We start from the raw sequence: 15450 nt of genomic DNA on the forward strand, positions 1-15450 counted from the left end.
CAAGAAGCCTTGGATGCCACAATAGCTCTTGGGGTCTTCCGAGCATGGTTTGTTGGGCTAGTGGGCAAAGGTTGGGGAGTGAATGCTGAAAGACTTGGCAATGAGTCCGTTGGTACCGTCGCCGTCGATCCATGTGGAGGTAGGTTGGCTATGAGCGATTGTTAGTTTGTGATGGACTTCTGTGTTGAGAAGTGGCAAAACGATGACTTACTGCTTTCCGTTGTCGACCCTTAAGCGGAAGGGTTAGATCTTGGCTTGCTTCGATAGTTCAGCGTTACCTACATAGACGTTGCTTGGATACCAAGGTAATCCACACATCCGGCCAAAATCACCCAGCCAGGCGTATCTTTCGCCCCCAACCCAGGTGATAGCAACGTACGAAATACATACCGCGTCGTTACTGGCATGAAGTGAGACGTACGTAGCCTGCTGGCCGCTCTTCTGGGAGACCTGCACCTCTATCAAGTCCCCAGTTCCAATCTTCCGATTAGACTCCTCCCCCAGCTTGTCGCGGTTGTTATTCCAGGTCCGGATCAAACCGATCTTGCCTCCCATCGTGCCGCTTCCATTCTTTTTGTCAAGAGCTGCGCGGACGGAGACTAGGGAGCTGCGGCCTTTAGGCACATTGTTGAAGACGCTGTCAAGGATGGTGAAGACGCTTGCGACGGCTCCGAGGATGCCTATGACGTTGACCATGGCGACGAGGCAATGGTGCTTGTAGTGAAGTAGGGTTGTCAAGCTTTGTCGCGGTCATCTAGAGAGTAAAAGAAGAAGAGCGAGACTGGGCCCCAGAGCTGCCTCATATCTTCCATGCCCGCACTCATCCCATCAGCAGAATAGCTGCCCAAGACTCTCCAACAATCCAAGCAATACATTTATTGTAATCTCTGCATTCCAAATCACAATTTGCTTATGATCGCAGCCCTCATGGCATTGATAGAGGAGTCCCATTTGCTACTCTGAAGGTATCGCCACGTCAGGGATGCTGTACAACACTAAGGTCAGTCTCGAAAGCGTCAGAAAAGCCACCCACACAAAATCCATGCTTTCAAGCCACAAAGGTGAGGGGGCGCAGCATGCAGCATGCAGCATGCATGTTGCGGCGGTTGCAGGTTGAACCAGCGCTGCCCGCCTCACTATGCCGCCAGCCTGATTCACTCGACCTCTTAAGATCTTCCTCCAGAGGCTGCTTTCATCCCCTCATCTCTCACTACGAGTCTTTTTGGCAACTACACAAACTACGTGGCGTCTCCCATTGCCATGGAAATCCTAGGGGCCGTTGCGAGCTCAGTGGCTCTTGGCCAAGCCATCGGTGCAGGCCGGCATATCGTCAGGCTTGTTCACGAGGTTCCCGAAATCCAGCATGAATTCAACGAGCTCAAGCAAGACGCAAGTCACTCGTTCTGGTCAACTCACGCAAGAATGCTTACACCTGGATAGATCAGTCTCATCACAGCGATGCTCAATGACGTCCAGAGCGCATCGGGATCTAGTTTAGTATCGGGCGCAACAGGAAATATGCTACTGGAGCGCACTGCTCGGCGACTCGAAGAAATCAACAATGAGCTTCAAGGCTTCGTCGAACATTGTGGGAGAGGGTCGACAGACAACACCACCAAGGCAAAGAAGCGGAAGTGGATAATGCAAAGCGACAAGTTGCAGAAGCTACGCGAAAAGGCCATGGACGCCAAGATGAACCTTCATTTCGCTCTTACTTCTCAAAGTAGGGGCCTTGTCTGTGAACAGTAAGTGTTGGGCCAAGGTGTGGGTGCTGGCTAACCCGGAGCAGAGTCAGCGCACTTCAACATCAATTCGAGATGTTTACGATACACATGTCAAATCGCAGACCGCCAGAAGCCTCCCTGCTCATCGGTTCCAGTGATCTTTCAGAGGATGAGCAGATGGAAGGGCCTGAGTCTGAGGCTGCAGAGTCAGCCTCATCCCTGGACAATTCAACTCAAGCTCAGCTTACTCCTCGCGATGAGAGCAGATCATCAACATACGTCGCACCCAGGCAATTACGGCAAATCACACCCATGAGAAGAGCCAGATGTTCTCATCTCTGCCGCTGCCGCTGCCACTCCAGCCAGAACAAGAGCCGAAGAGCAAACTGGGCAATCCCTTTCCTTGGATCATTGCTCGTCGATTACAGGTCTGCCCCTGGAGCTCAGCAGGCAGTTTGCAATGATAAACACTGCAGTGCAACCACCGACACTGTTTTCGAGTTGAAGTACTACTCACCGACATGGCTATGGGAAGGTATGGTGTCGTTCGGGGCCTCATATCACAAAGCGGCAGGGCTACGAGTCGCTCTCCGCCCAAAGAGAGTGCTGCCATGGCATCATCCAATTATGGCCATTATCCGAGACCCCTCAGAGAAGTTCAACGACGCAATTGAGAATGGGGTCGTACGCCTCTATCCAGATGACGAATTAGAGCTTGGTGACAGTATTATTGAGGTGGGCTACAAACCAACAAGCATCCATAATAGTCATCAATTAACACCGAGTCTGACCAGTTTTTTATCTTAATGAATTTCCTGGGCCCTTTAGAGATTCTTCTACATTTGTGGAAGCAAGTCTTACCAGAACATGACTTTCCGCGGTAAAAACTCCTGTTCCTATTGGCAAGCCCAGACTAATTCCTTCACAGGAGTATAGTGTGGCTCGCCAAGAGGACACTGTCAACCCGTCGAGATTTGGCAGACGAGCTTAGATTTTTGCTGAATCTGATCTCGTCTTCAGCAGATGAGATTTGGTGCGAAACACGTGTTTGCCAAGCCATCCAGCAACAGCTCGACATATCCCTCATACGCCAAGCGCTTCAAGACGCGCCCTGGACTGTCAATGAATGCAACGCCCTTGGAGACACACCTCTCCACCTTGCCCTATTTCAGCTAGAAGATGCGACGGAGGTTGCTGAGCTCCTAATTGCCATGGGCGCCGATGTTAACCGCCGGAATCGCCAGGGTCAAACGCCGCTCATGGCAGCTGCACAAAGGGGCCAATTGGAGTGCATCCGCATCCTATCTCGATCCAAAGGGGCCTTGGAAGCAAAAGACAGGAAGGGGTATACGGCACTGCATTTGGCTGTCATCTGTAATCAATTTGAGGCAGTCCAGCTGCTGCTTGATTCAGGCTCCGAGGCGGCAACTTGCAACCTCTATGGGGACACACCACTACATTTTCTCAATACGAATCACATTCGAGATGAATCAGTCATACAAAGGATTCTACAACTTCTTCTCAAGCACCAGGGCTCCGACATTGAAGCGCGAAATCACAATGGGCAACCCCCGGTAGTGGCGGCAGCGATCAACAATAGACCCTCTGCTGTCCGCTTGCTTGTAAATGAAGGGGCTTCGTTGCACGGCATTTACAATGGAGGCTTCACTCTTCTTCACTATGCTGCGTTATTGTTCAACCTACAAATCTTACAGTACCTTGATAGTTTGAACCTATCGGGGATCGACCTCAATCATCTCGACAATTCTGGGCGTACCCCATGGGACGCCTTTCAGCTCGCCGTTTTTGTACCTCTACGGAACCTCGTCTTTTGGCGGCGACCCTCTTTCGACGAGCAGCGAGCATTTGTGAGCCTATACGAAGGCATTCGCAACCGGACGGCCGAGCAAGACATCAACCACCTCGATAAAGTCCTGCACGCATTATCATACCAAGAAACCACTACTGCATTCTCCCTGCTACAAACTATAATCGAGGAGAAGCAAAAATGGACAAGTGGTCTTGGCAAATGGTATCGGATTCTTGCTAGACAGGTACAGGAAGGGGAATTGGATGCTGTCGTCGAGAGCATCGTGGATTATATTGCGGAGTTGCGGGAACTGATACAAAGCTCGGCCTGGGACCTGCCTTCCATATACACGCCTCCACTAGAGACTGGAGAGGACCAAGATCTTGAGACGGACTACGAAAGTTCTGGGGAGGATGTGCATTCTGACGACAACAGTGATGAGGAAGAATACAAGAGTTCGGAGGGTGAGGTTGGCTCCGATGGTGAGAGCGACGAAGAAGATCAAAATCGTCGGCCTTGAGCCATTTCGATGCAACCGAAGCTCATTGCGGGCATACGGGGTGTTTCTTACCGTTTTAAGGTGCACTGTTGTTGGGACGGATGAAAGGGGGTATTTGAGTCTGGATTGCATCTCGTTACTTTGGTAATAATTCTACCAATGCATTCATTGATGGCAGATCAGATTCTATCACAATCCAACACTGACGTTAAACTCCGTACGTCGGCAGCGGCAACGATCATTTGCCTTTCCCCTTTAGTCGAGCTTGCTTCTAGTTTCGATAATCTTGTCCATCAAACGCACTGGGAGCTCCCTCACACATGGCGACTCATCTTCAAGCATTCGCTCACTAACCCTTAGGAACTGCTCCCGAAAGATCCTCCAAAGCCTCTCATCGGCGGCATTGGAACTCCCAGGCCGTGGGTAGAAGGGGTCGTTCCTCCAGAAACACCGAGCAGCAATCTCTACCCCTTCCTCATCCATGGACAACGAGTTGCAGCAGTCAAAGTCTATGATCCACATGGAATGAGGTCCCAGAATACTTGCTTCAAACTTGCTGGATTCCGAGTTTGACGGGCGAGAGCGGGAGAGGACAAACTCGACGTCGTTGGCATCGATCCTCGCGACCCAAAGGAGAAAGGCGAGGCCCTCTGCCATCGTCTTTGCGTATGGTTCAATCGACATACCGAGCTCTTCCATTTGGTCGATATGAAGAGGAAAATTCCGCAAACTGAAGAATGCAGGTTTTCCTCGTCTTCTGGCCCAGCCGTGTCTCCTGCGACCAAGGTACGGTCGGATGAGGCAGTGCTCGTTCTTCTTGTCGCCCACAATCACCTCACTATTATGGTCCTTTGCGTAATTGACCGCCAACAATCTTCGGGCAGTCTCCGACACAGGTTGAACTTTCTCGCTGAGTAGGGCATTGCAGGCCGTGGAACCCGGTGGCAGTCGCAGAAGGATCTTCGACCAGTCTGCGTCGCTTTTTTTTGAGAAAACCGCGACATAAAGGGATGCGAAAGCTGGCGGCGTGTCGGGGATTTGAGTTGACAGCATTGTTCACGAGCCGATGGATATGGTACTCGTTGGTTATCGATCTGCCAGGGCCACCATCCTCTCGTTTCATGCATGAAGCAGTCTGGCTGGCTGAAGAATTCACATTGGCTTAGACGCTGCCGCAGAAGCTTATCTTAATTTTCTCTAGTTGCTTTAAGGATGTTTTTGTGATGAGGTCGCGGCTAGCAGTCCGCACCACTGTTGTCTGGCCCATATTGCGCCCGTCTAGCTCCTGGGTCAATCAAGAATATTGTGACAAGAGAATTTGGGATCCGAGTGGATGAGAGAGCTCAAGCCACTAGCACATATTTACACCAGCCGATGTTAAGCTCTGGGTTGTTAGCCTGGCCAAGACTCGAACTGCTAACGGCTAACGAGGCAATCACAATCTATGATGCTGAGAAACACAGGCGGAGTGAAGAAAGATGGCAAAGAATGGATGCAAAAATCTCAACAGCCCGAGAATGACTGGAAGAATTATGCAAAAACAGTCGGTTCTTACTCTCAATTGCCTTCCTCTTGTCGTTATCCTCAACTTTTGAAATGGCGACATTGTCTAGGGTGGGCAGATTGCCGCCTACAATGAGTCTTACAAATAACGCTGGTTCCCTATTTCGTGTTCAAGACATGACGAGTCTTCTTAAAAATAAACCCAAGGGCTCTTCTAAAGGACCGAATTAATAAGCTACTTGTGAGTGCTGCATACAGAGGTCATCTCGGAACACGGCTCGCCGCCTCGGTTTGGTGATCCGTTCCAGACTCGGATATAGCATCCGATGGGTGCACTTTCAAGGAAAAGACCAACGCCTTCTCAACCGGGGTGGGAGAACAGAATTTATATTTTGGCCCAGGATCTCCATCCTTTTGACCCCCTCTTATCTAGGTAGCGAGACCCAGTCGGTGAAACCCCCCATGAGTTTCGGAGTGTCGGAGTCCAAAATAGGAAGCTGGAGATCTATTTATACAGAGCCAAAGGCGGAAGTTATTAACCATCCGCCCCCCGATTTTGGCAACTTCCAACCGCCAGTATTCTCATTCTTACTTCCTTTTGCAACAATTATCATCATGACAACTGAAGAATCTAAGGCCGAAGCGACGTACGAGGCAGGCTGCCACTGCGGCTACATCAGCCTCTCAGTAACGCTCTCACCACCACTGCCCGAGCACGAAGTCCTTCACTGCAACTGTTCCATCTGCCGTCGTGGAGGCTATCTCCTCGTTTGCAAGTCTTCCATTCCAGATTCTGCTTCAGGACAAGCCGCTAACTTGCCAAGACCCGTTTCACCCAAAGGTGACATGGCACCATGACTCGGAAGCACGTGTGTCGCGCTACGAGTTCAACACCAAAACGCGCGACCACATGTTTTGTCCCAAGTGCGGTGCAAGCATCGGCATTGATTTCAAGAGATTCAAGCCCGATAAGCCGTATTACGGTATCAGTGTACGTATCTTCACCTCTGAGCCGCTTAAATTGTGTCAAGAACTGACAACCCTCCAGGTGAGACAGTTCAACGATGTGGACCTTGATTCACTCAAGTACAAGAAGTTTGACGGCATTCACAAAATGGTGCCGGCAGGTGATTTGTCAGGCGTTGAAATCAATGCAGAAACGGGCGAGCCCACATCTTCTGGATCCCAGAAATAGAAGCTGTCAGTGATTTTTGAGAAACACCTGGCGTTATTTTGGTGTGCTGTTGGAGATATCCGGTGTTGTCGTGCAAAGCGGCTGGGGGTGGTTGGACGGGTACGCCAATAGACGAATAGAGGAATGCATCGAGATCACGTCGTTTCACCGATCGTCGCAGGTGTGCAAGCCATTTACGCAAGTTCTTGGAGGTGGAGGGATGACGATCCGCGCCATCATTGGTTTTAGCTTGAACTGACATGTTCCTTGTCCGGCTGGGCCAGAATCCGGGACCTTGAACCCACTTGATAGACAGATTCAGCCTTGGCCTGCAGAAATCAAGTTGTCTGATGGTTATTCAAGCTATTAATTTTGTGAGGGGAGGCATTGTATCAGGAACTGATGCTGGAGATTAACCGTTGGAGATAATTCCAGCAACGTCACAGGCGTTCTCGTGGCGCTGAAACCCTGCCGGACATTAGAGGTCCTACAGGGAGCTCTCCCGCTATGGCCCCCTCCACGCGGCTCCTCGCGCACCAAAAACGGATCGACGTGTAGCGCCATCACGGCCGCAAGCTGCTCAAAGCTCCCCCACTACGAGGAGCTATCTCCGGTACGTACCCGCGGCATCGACGTCATCGACATTTACATCATGACCTGCTCTGGATGCGAGTTTCCTTGGTTGTTTGCGTTTCTCATGATGAATCAAGCTCGAAGGAGGAGGCTGCTGTGTGACGCTAGCTGAGTTGGTGTCTGTGTCAATATTTCTGCTCTCCTCTTCCTAATCTCCCGCGCGTTCCTCTTTCCTTCCTTTCCATTCATCATCATTATACCCGAGCTGGGGAGCTCACCTATACCTAATTCTCCCTCTACCTCGCAAGTTCGCCAACATGTCGAACTTCCAGGAGCATGTCGTGCCTTCGGGTCGGCAGCATTACAGCGCCCAGAACCGCGTGCCCAATGTTCGCGAGTTCATGGAGCAGTTGGACCAGGACAAGAAGGCCCGCGATGCCGCTATCGACGAGGAGCTCAAGCAGAACAAGACCCACGGTGAGACCAAGGACCACAAGAACGATAGAGCCGAAGCCATCCGCCGAAAGAAGGACACTCGCAAGGTGCGAGATCCAGTCACGGGAAAGGATGTCGATATCCGCGATACCGATCTTGACTTTACTGAGGCAGTCGAGAATCCTCAGGTATGTGCGGTAACTGTGCGACATGCAATGGTCAATCTAACCCTGATTGTCAGCTGTCCGTTCCCAATGAAAATCTAGGAAAGCCTGCGACCATCGCGACCTCGTCAAAGCAATCCGGAGAAGAATATCGCTACGCCCAGGATGTCACGGCGCCCCCAGACCCCGTCCAGGAGGGCGCCACCTCTGATGTCCCGATTCGTAGCGAAAAGACTTCTATTCTCTTCTACAAGACTCCCTCTATCAGCTACGAGCCCATGTTCGAGATTCTCGAGCAGCGCTCCAACATCCTCTGCATCGGTATCTTTGTCGCCATCATTTTTATTGGAAAGATGTTCGGTGGTCGACTTCTAGGCCTGATTCCTCTTGGCTTCTGTGTCTCTTCTGGTGTCTTTCTCTGGACCAAGGACTTGATTCGACAGGGTCGAGATCTCGAATGGTCAAGCGAGCAAGAGCGCGGTGAGACTGCTACTGCGAACCTGATTCCTGAGTCTGTGGAATGGATGAACACCATGCTGGGCATCATGTGGGGGCTTATTAACCCCGAGATGTTTGCCGCAGTGGCCGATACGTGAGTGAACCCCTTCGCCCGAGAGAGGTATAATGCTAATCAGAAGCAGTCTTGAGGATGTCATGGCCGCCTCTGTTCCTGGTGTCATCGAACACGTCCGCGTCGCCGATATCTCGCAGGGCAACAACCCCATCCGTATCCTCAACATGCGAGCTCTGCCCGACTCCCACGTCCAAGACATCAAGGACGAGCAGCACCGACAAAACGAGAAGAACACTGACCCCGAGGAGCTGGCCGCCAACGAGCAGGCTGGTTCCTTCTACAATCTCGAAGTTGCCATTGCCTATCACGCCAAGCCTTCTGGCCAAGATATTGCTTCCAAGGCTCGCAACATGGGTATGCAGCTGGTCTTCTACCTTGGTATCAAGGGTCTTTTCGGTGTCCCCTTGCCCATCTGGGTCGAACTTATCGGCCTCGTTGCGACGGCTCGAATCCGTGTTCAACTAACCCCCGACCCTCCTTTCCTTAAGGCGCTCACTTTCACTCTCATGGGCATCCCCAAGGTTCAGGCTGGATGTACTCCCATGATTGAGAAGGGAGTCAACATTCTCAACCTCCCTCTCATCTCCAACTTTGTCAACTGGGCTATTGGCGCAGCGGCATCCATGTATGTGGCACCCAAGAGCTTGACCCTCGATCTCAGCAAGATGCTCCAGGGTGATGATATCAAGAAGGAGACTCTTGCGCTTGGTGTCATGTTTATCCGTATCCACAAGGCTGTTGGTCTCAGCAAGCAGGACCAGCGTGGCAGCAAGGGCGGTGGCTCCGATCCTTACATCACCATCAGCTGGAGCAAGTTCTCTAAGCCTCAGTTCTGCACGCGTGTCATTCAGGATGACCTCAACCCCGTCTTTGAGGAGAGCTGTGGACTTCTCGTCACCAGCGACCTTCTCATCGCTGATGAGCAGCTTTCGGTCGAACTCTGGGACAGTGATCGATCATCTGCCGACGATGTTGTCGGCAAGGTCGAGCTCAGCATCCAGAAGCTGATCCAGCACCCCGGCAAGATGTTCCCCCAGGTTTCCAAGCTCCGAGGTGTCAAGGCTGAGAGTGAGATGCCCGGCGAGCTTCACTGGGAAGTCGGCTTCTTTGGAAAGACACAATTCCGCAAGGCGCTCCGAACCGATGGCAGAGATCTCAACCTTCCCAAGGAACTCGCTGACAAGCCTGAGCTTCAGGAGAACAAGGGCTCGATCGATAACCAGGAGGAAGATGCTGTCATCCACACTCCTCCTGACCCCCTCTGGCCTTCCGGTGTTCTCAGCGTTGTTGTCCACCAGATCGTTGGTCTGGAGCTCGCCAACATCAAGGGCTCCGAGGGCAAGAGGAAGGGCAAAGAGTACGAGCCCGCACGGCCCGAGGCTGGCGAGGTCAAGGAGGAACAAGCCAAGTCTCTGCCCAGCTCGTACTGCACCATCTTGGTCAACGATGATCTTGTCTACAAGACCCGAACCAAGGTTGTCTCTTCCCAGCCGATCTTCAACGCCGGAACTGAGAAGTTCATTCGTGACTGGCGCTCCTGCATCGTCACTGTGGCTGTTCGCGACTCGCGCAACCGACAGCATGATCCCATCATCGGTGTTGTGCCTCTCAAGCTGACCGATATTCTCCTAACGAGCAGCGAATCCACTCGATGGTATCCTCTCGACGGAGGCATTGGCTTTGGCCGAATCCGTATCTCGCTACTCTTCCGATCGGTTGAGCTCCGTCTTCCCCCTCCTCAGCTTGGCTGGGATATTGGTACCTTTGAGTTCCTCTCTGACACAATCACCACCACCAACTATGCTCCTGCCAACCAGGCCAGACTCCGATTCAGGACTGGTGGCTCATCAGCCAATGTCAAGAAGCAAGTCTCTTCTCGCGAGGGTGACGGTCTCAAGTTCGACATTAGCGGTGCCGACGGTGCCCAGAACGTTCGCCTGCCTGTTCGTCACCGCTACAGCTCACCCATCTTCATCGAATTCTACCCTAGCGGGAAGCGAAGCCCCGATGCATATGCAGTTCTGTGGCTCTTGGAGCTCGTTGATGGCGAAGAGAAGGACTTTGATATCCCCGTCTGGAAGTGCAACAACAGCATGCGACTCTCCCAGAACTATATTACTGAGGAGAACTACCGCACCATCCCGGATATCGAGATGGAGCAGGTTGGTCGCGTCCGTTTCCGAGGCCGTTTCTCAGCTGGAACAGACTCGGACCACATCAAGTTTGTCAGCTCCAACGATACCCGCGAGACGATTGAGACCTGGGAGGCCTGCTACGCCGAGGGTGTGCGCCAGCAAGAGGTGCACGCTGAGGTTCCTCCTGTGATCCAGAAGCTTCACGACGAGTCCTTAACACATGGCAGAGACATTCTCGCCCAAGCTGACGAGAAGCAAAAGGCAAAGTGGCTTGCCAAGGATGGTACTGACTGGAGCGGAGCCTTTGGCGAGGATCCTTCTGCTCTCATGGCCAAGCGCGATAGTCCCTCTCGAGATAGCGAGGAGTACGACGACTTTGACCAGGACGACATCGATGATGACTCTGATCCTGATCTGGGCATCCAAGACGCCGAGACGGAGCCTTCAGAGCCTTCAGAGAACGGTCGCCCTTCAGTGGACACCAACGCGACTGCTAACACGAGCGCGACGAGCGGTTCTCAGGCCAGCAGCAACAGCCTGAATCCCATCAAGAAGATCAAGTCCTACCGCGCCGAGAGCCGTGACATGCACCGTCGACACAGGGGTCTCATGCAATGGCGACCGATGCGAAACATGCAGTTTGCCAAGGACGAGGCCAAGTTTGCCGTGCGAAAGGTGGTGAACCTGGGAGCGCTAGATGGGCGAAAGCCTGATGTTGAGACCGAGGTCTAATGACTTTTGTTTTGTACAAGGGTGCAATTGGTTTGGGTACATGGGGAGGCAAACGGATTGGATGAGATTGATGATTATGATATTCCTGTAACAATACTGCTCGGTAGGCTTCTTGCAGAATGATTCACAACCTTTGAAGGTATTTCGAGTGTGCACGTGATCTGGCTGTTGGAGGCCAAATTGAGAACAGCTCATGTATTTGCATACATGACTTTGGTTTGGTGTTTCGATCGTAATGTGAGAGAATAAATCTTTTCGAGGCGTTTGTTGTTTGAAGTTGATTTCGCTTGATGCCTCCCATCAGGAGGGATACTTCAGGGCACGTGAGCTAAGTCGCACCACCAATCATCGCCTTCTCTCCATCAACTTTCAAGAGAAGGACATTGATCATTCAACATCGTTAATAACCAACTCACATCAGTAATTATTTCTCAGGAATACCTTTTCGATCATTCTCTCCGCCAGGAATCCATCTATTAGTATATATCTCCTCGGCATACGACGCGTCTCATTGAAACACGACGCGCTGCTTGAGCGCGTGTCAAGCTCTCAACATGGACCTTAAGAGCTTCGATCAGAGTACCGGGGGCCAAAGGAAACCGTTCAATATACCAGAGCACCTTTCACGGCAAGATTCAGATATGGGCAGTATCGAATCAGAAGACCCCCTGGCTAGGGATGCACCAACGAGAAGCCACACCCAGAGCCCGGTCAAGCAGGCCGCCAACCCACCACAAAACTCGTTGACACCAGGCCGTCAAACCAAGATCGCCGTCGTATTAACCAGATCTCTGGGACACTGGGACTCATTTAATGAGGTCAACGTTACGGATGAGGATCTCGACGGTCCTGTCATCTCGGACTTGACGCCACGGGGAGAGCCCAGAACATTGTTCAAACCAGTCAGCAACCTGGCCGTGCCGAGTCCGAGTGGACCATCAGCGGCAGTTTCCAGCGACACAGCCTCAACCACTCCCGCTCGCGGTCGGGGCAGGCCAAAGGGTTCGGTCAAGAAGCGCGATGGACAGCTCACAGCCGCAGCCTCCCGTCAGGCGCGGCAAATCAAGACCCGGCCCCATCTCAACGGTTTCCCGAAACGAAGAGGACGGCCACCCAAGAACCCGTCGCCGCCACCGAGGGACATTTACCGTCGGGTTGACGTGCCGTTTGTCGCCTTCCTGTGTGAGTGGGATGACTGCAAGGCGGAGCTGCACAACCTTGAAACGCTGCGGCGGCACGTCTACATCGTTCACGGTGACTCTATCCAGTGTCTGTGGGGGTCGTGTGGGCGTCGAGAAGAACTTTATGAGTTTGACGATGACGAGAGCTTCAACAAGCATGTCGAAGAGGCGCACCTGGTACCGCTTTCATGGCACGTTGGCGACGGACCAAACAACAAAGGCTGCCGGAAAGCCGCCGAGAACGAGATACCAGACTACCTAAAGGATGACGATGGGAATCAGGTGACGCCCTCAATACGAGATCAGCAAGAAGAGGACATTATGACCTGGAGGAAGAATCGGCGCAAGCTAAAGGAGCTGCTGATCCGCATGAACGAGAACCTCCCAGACGAGCCCGATGCGGATATTATCAACAACGATGCTACATGATGATGGTTTTCTGGGTAATATCGTCGCGCACAAGCGTTTTTGAGGCACGTGGAAATTTATCGATCAAGGTTACTTTTGAAACCGCCCGTCTTTGTCCTGCTCAAAGTTACGGGCCCTTGCGGATACGACCCTGCTCCTTGAAGCTGTGCTTGACCATCAAGATCGATCATTCACGCGAGATGATGAATACGGAGCCTTTGATCCGGTGGCTGTTCCCCCGGTTTGTATGAGGCTGAAGAGACTCGGCTTGATAGGATACCCATCAGTCCCGAGATTGATATCTTCATGAAGCCTTGTTTTGGTGTTGAAACGGTCCAGGAACTCGCCGGGGCTGTGTTCCAGGCTCAGCCCTGCGGAAGCCAAAAAAGTCAAGCCTTGGATGAATTACAGAAACATGATTTCACCCAGCCGCGCCTAGTGCAATCCTTCCCTGGCTAGTGCATCTCAACCCCGGCATATCACTGGTTTAGAGGCGTCTTCAACTCCGATTACCCGAGATGGAGGGGCGGGAGCTTACACGCTACATCGGAACAGTCACTCTCCGGCACTTGAGGGTAACAATCAATCAATTACAATATTATTAGAATAGCACCAAACAAGATGTAATTTTCCAAATAGATCGTCAGATTGGCCGGTCGGGCCGTCTAGTAGTAACCCTTGCCAGAGATGGGCTCCTGCACCTGGATGAGACCAGGGGCGGCCAGAGTGTGAGCAGGGATATCATCGACACTCTGGAAGTTGTTGGCGGTGGTCAGCGCGGCATGGGTGAAGCCGCCAGCGACGAGCTCGTTGAAGGGGAACTTGGCCTGGAGCTTGATGGTGTTGCCGACCCAGCGCACGTTCTCGGCCTTGACGCTCTTGGGCACCTGCAGGCCCGTCTGGTAGGTGATGTACAGACCACCCGTCTTGGCCTTGTAGGCGATGACCTTTTCGGCAGCCTTGGAGACCTTGAGAGTGGCCTCGAAGGAGAGAGTCTGGTCCTTGGCCTGGATCTTGGCAATAGCACCGCCGTTGACCAGCAGAGGAGGGAAGATGGGGAGCTTGATTTGCTTGATATCCTCGGGGCACGAGCCGGGAACAACAAAGCCCTGAAGAGCAGACCAAGCAAAGGCAGCAGGAACTGTGGTCAAGAAAGGCGACTCGGAGGGGATCTGGTCGAGGTAGAGGCGGTAGAAGCCATTCTGCTCACCCTCCTGACCGATGACGGCCGAGATGAGACGGACCACCTCGGGAAGACCCTCCTTGCTGAAGATGACGTTGGCGTCCTGCAAGACGCCGAGGACGACGGCGGTGAAAGTCTCGGCGAGGGAGATGGCGTCCTTGAGGTTGGAGGTGGGGAACTTGTACTTGCAGGGCGAGGGCGCAAACTTGTTGGCTGACTTGAGAGTCGCGAGGGCTCCGATGGCGTGCTGCTCCTCTTGCTATCATAGTGTTGGTGAGTGAAGACAATGTAAGTGGGTGGAACAACTTACAGCCAGAACAGTCTTGATGACGTTCTCGGCCTCATAACGCTTATCCTTGGGAACCTCAAAGCCCTTGACGCTGTTGGTGATGTTGTACAGCAAAGAGCTAAAGAAGGCCGTCTCAAAGAGCTCGTTAAAGGCGATGAGCTGGAAAGCAACGGTAGATCCAGGACCTAACTGGGTAGGCAGAGGACCACCAGGAAGCTTTCCTCCAGCCTGCAGAGAGATCTTTTGCTCCTGCTGAGGGTTCGGGTTGGGAAAGCCATTACCGCTGGGGATGCTGAAGCCTCTCGGGAGGGCACCTGCGACGGCAGATCCAACGATGCCAGCGGCGGCAAAGAGTGTTGAGAAACGCATATTGTGTTTTTGTTTTATATGATGATGATGAAAAGAGAACGAGTGATGATGGTTTGAAACAGAGATGAGAGGGCAGAGGGTTCAGCCTGGTTATGTAGTCAAGATTGAGTTCCCCTCCATTGGCCAAAACGGAGGAGACCGGTGCATCAAGACAATTTTGAGTTCGCTGCGGGAGTGAGGCACTGCTGGGCTTACTTTGGGAGTATCATGACGCCATACAACACAAAGGTCCAATTCATCCTTCGGTGCCAGCAAGATCCGAGAAAAGACATCAGCCTCAGACTAATCCTCCCAGTCTAGACCTGGCTTTTTCCCCGGTTCGGGCGGGAAGACGGTTAACACGGCTTCCCCAAGCTGACGGGAGTGGCCTCCATCCCTGTTCGGTATTTCAAGAGCCGTCATCGATATAGAAACAAATTAAAGGAGGGAGGGGGGTTCTACCGCATGTGCCGAAAAAAGCCAATTGCAAGATCAACGCCTCCCACATGAAATAAGCATCCCAATGGCGTGCTGTTCAATGCAACACTGCGAGGTTTTTTGCTACAAACTTCATGGTTTAATCCAGTTGCATGGCAGTGCAAGAGCAGGCTTGCCAAGGCGCGCTTATCGTGCGTCCATGGGGCAAAGATTCCTAGCGCCAGGGGATGTTTATCCTCCCGGCAGATCTGTTTCCCGAATGTGGAAATAGGGCTGAGGA

The 15450-nt window shown here is 52.4% G+C and overlaps 5 protein-coding genes across 5 annotated transcripts; 3 read left to right on the forward strand and 2 right to left on the reverse strand.

Moving 5' to 3' along the window:
- Window positions 1–57: 57 nt before the first annotated feature.
- LRP88_07093 (uncharacterized protein) lies at window positions 58–696 on the reverse strand (the record flags this gene model as incomplete). The annotated part of the gene is made up of 3 exons (XM_083243629.1): window positions 58–148; window positions 212–229; window positions 422–696. 3 exons carry the CDS (start codon window positions 694–696, stop codon window positions 58–60), a joined length of 384 nt encoding a protein of 127 aa, XP_083100853.1.
- A 5455-nt stretch (window positions 697–6151) lies between these two features.
- LRP88_07094 (GFA family protein) lies at window positions 6152–6731 on the forward strand (the record flags this gene model as incomplete). The annotated part of the gene is made up of 3 exons (XM_083243630.1): window positions 6152–6287; window positions 6361–6527; window positions 6585–6731. 3 exons carry the CDS (start codon window positions 6152–6154, stop codon window positions 6729–6731), a joined length of 450 nt encoding a protein of 149 aa, XP_083100854.1.
- An 869-nt stretch (window positions 6732–7600) lies between these two features.
- On the forward strand, window positions 7601–11323 carry LRP88_07095 (SMP domain-containing protein; the record flags this gene model as incomplete). The annotated part of the gene is made up of 3 exons (XM_083243631.1): window positions 7601–7906; window positions 7960–8474; window positions 8524–11323. The coding sequence occupies 3 exons, from the start codon at window positions 7601–7603 to the stop codon at window positions 11321–11323; spliced, it is 3621 nt and encodes a 1206-aa protein (XP_083100855.1).
- Window positions 11324–11964: 641 nt separating this feature from the next.
- LRP88_07096 (uncharacterized protein) lies at window positions 11965–12933 on the forward strand (the record flags this gene model as incomplete). Its single annotated transcript, XM_083243632.1, has 1 exon — window positions 11965–12933. One exon carries the CDS (start codon window positions 11965–11967, stop codon window positions 12931–12933), a length of 969 nt encoding a protein of 322 aa, XP_083100856.1.
- A 644-nt stretch (window positions 12934–13577) lies between these two features.
- LRP88_07097 (uncharacterized protein) lies at window positions 13578–14753 on the reverse strand (the record flags this gene model as incomplete). Its single annotated transcript, XM_083243633.1, has 2 exons — window positions 13578–14354; window positions 14406–14753. 2 exons carry the CDS (start codon window positions 14751–14753, stop codon window positions 13578–13580), a joined length of 1125 nt encoding a protein of 374 aa, XP_083100857.1.
- Between the last annotated feature and the right edge of the window lie 697 nt (window positions 14754–15450).

This window comes from Fusarium phalaenopsidis (genome assembly GCF_050370095.1).
Source record: "Fusarium phalaenopsidis strain FUZ10S chromosome Unknown contig_32298, whole genome shotgun sequence".
NCBI lineage: Eukaryota > Fungi > Ascomycota > Sordariomycetes > Hypocreales > Nectriaceae > Fusarium > Fusarium phalaenopsidis.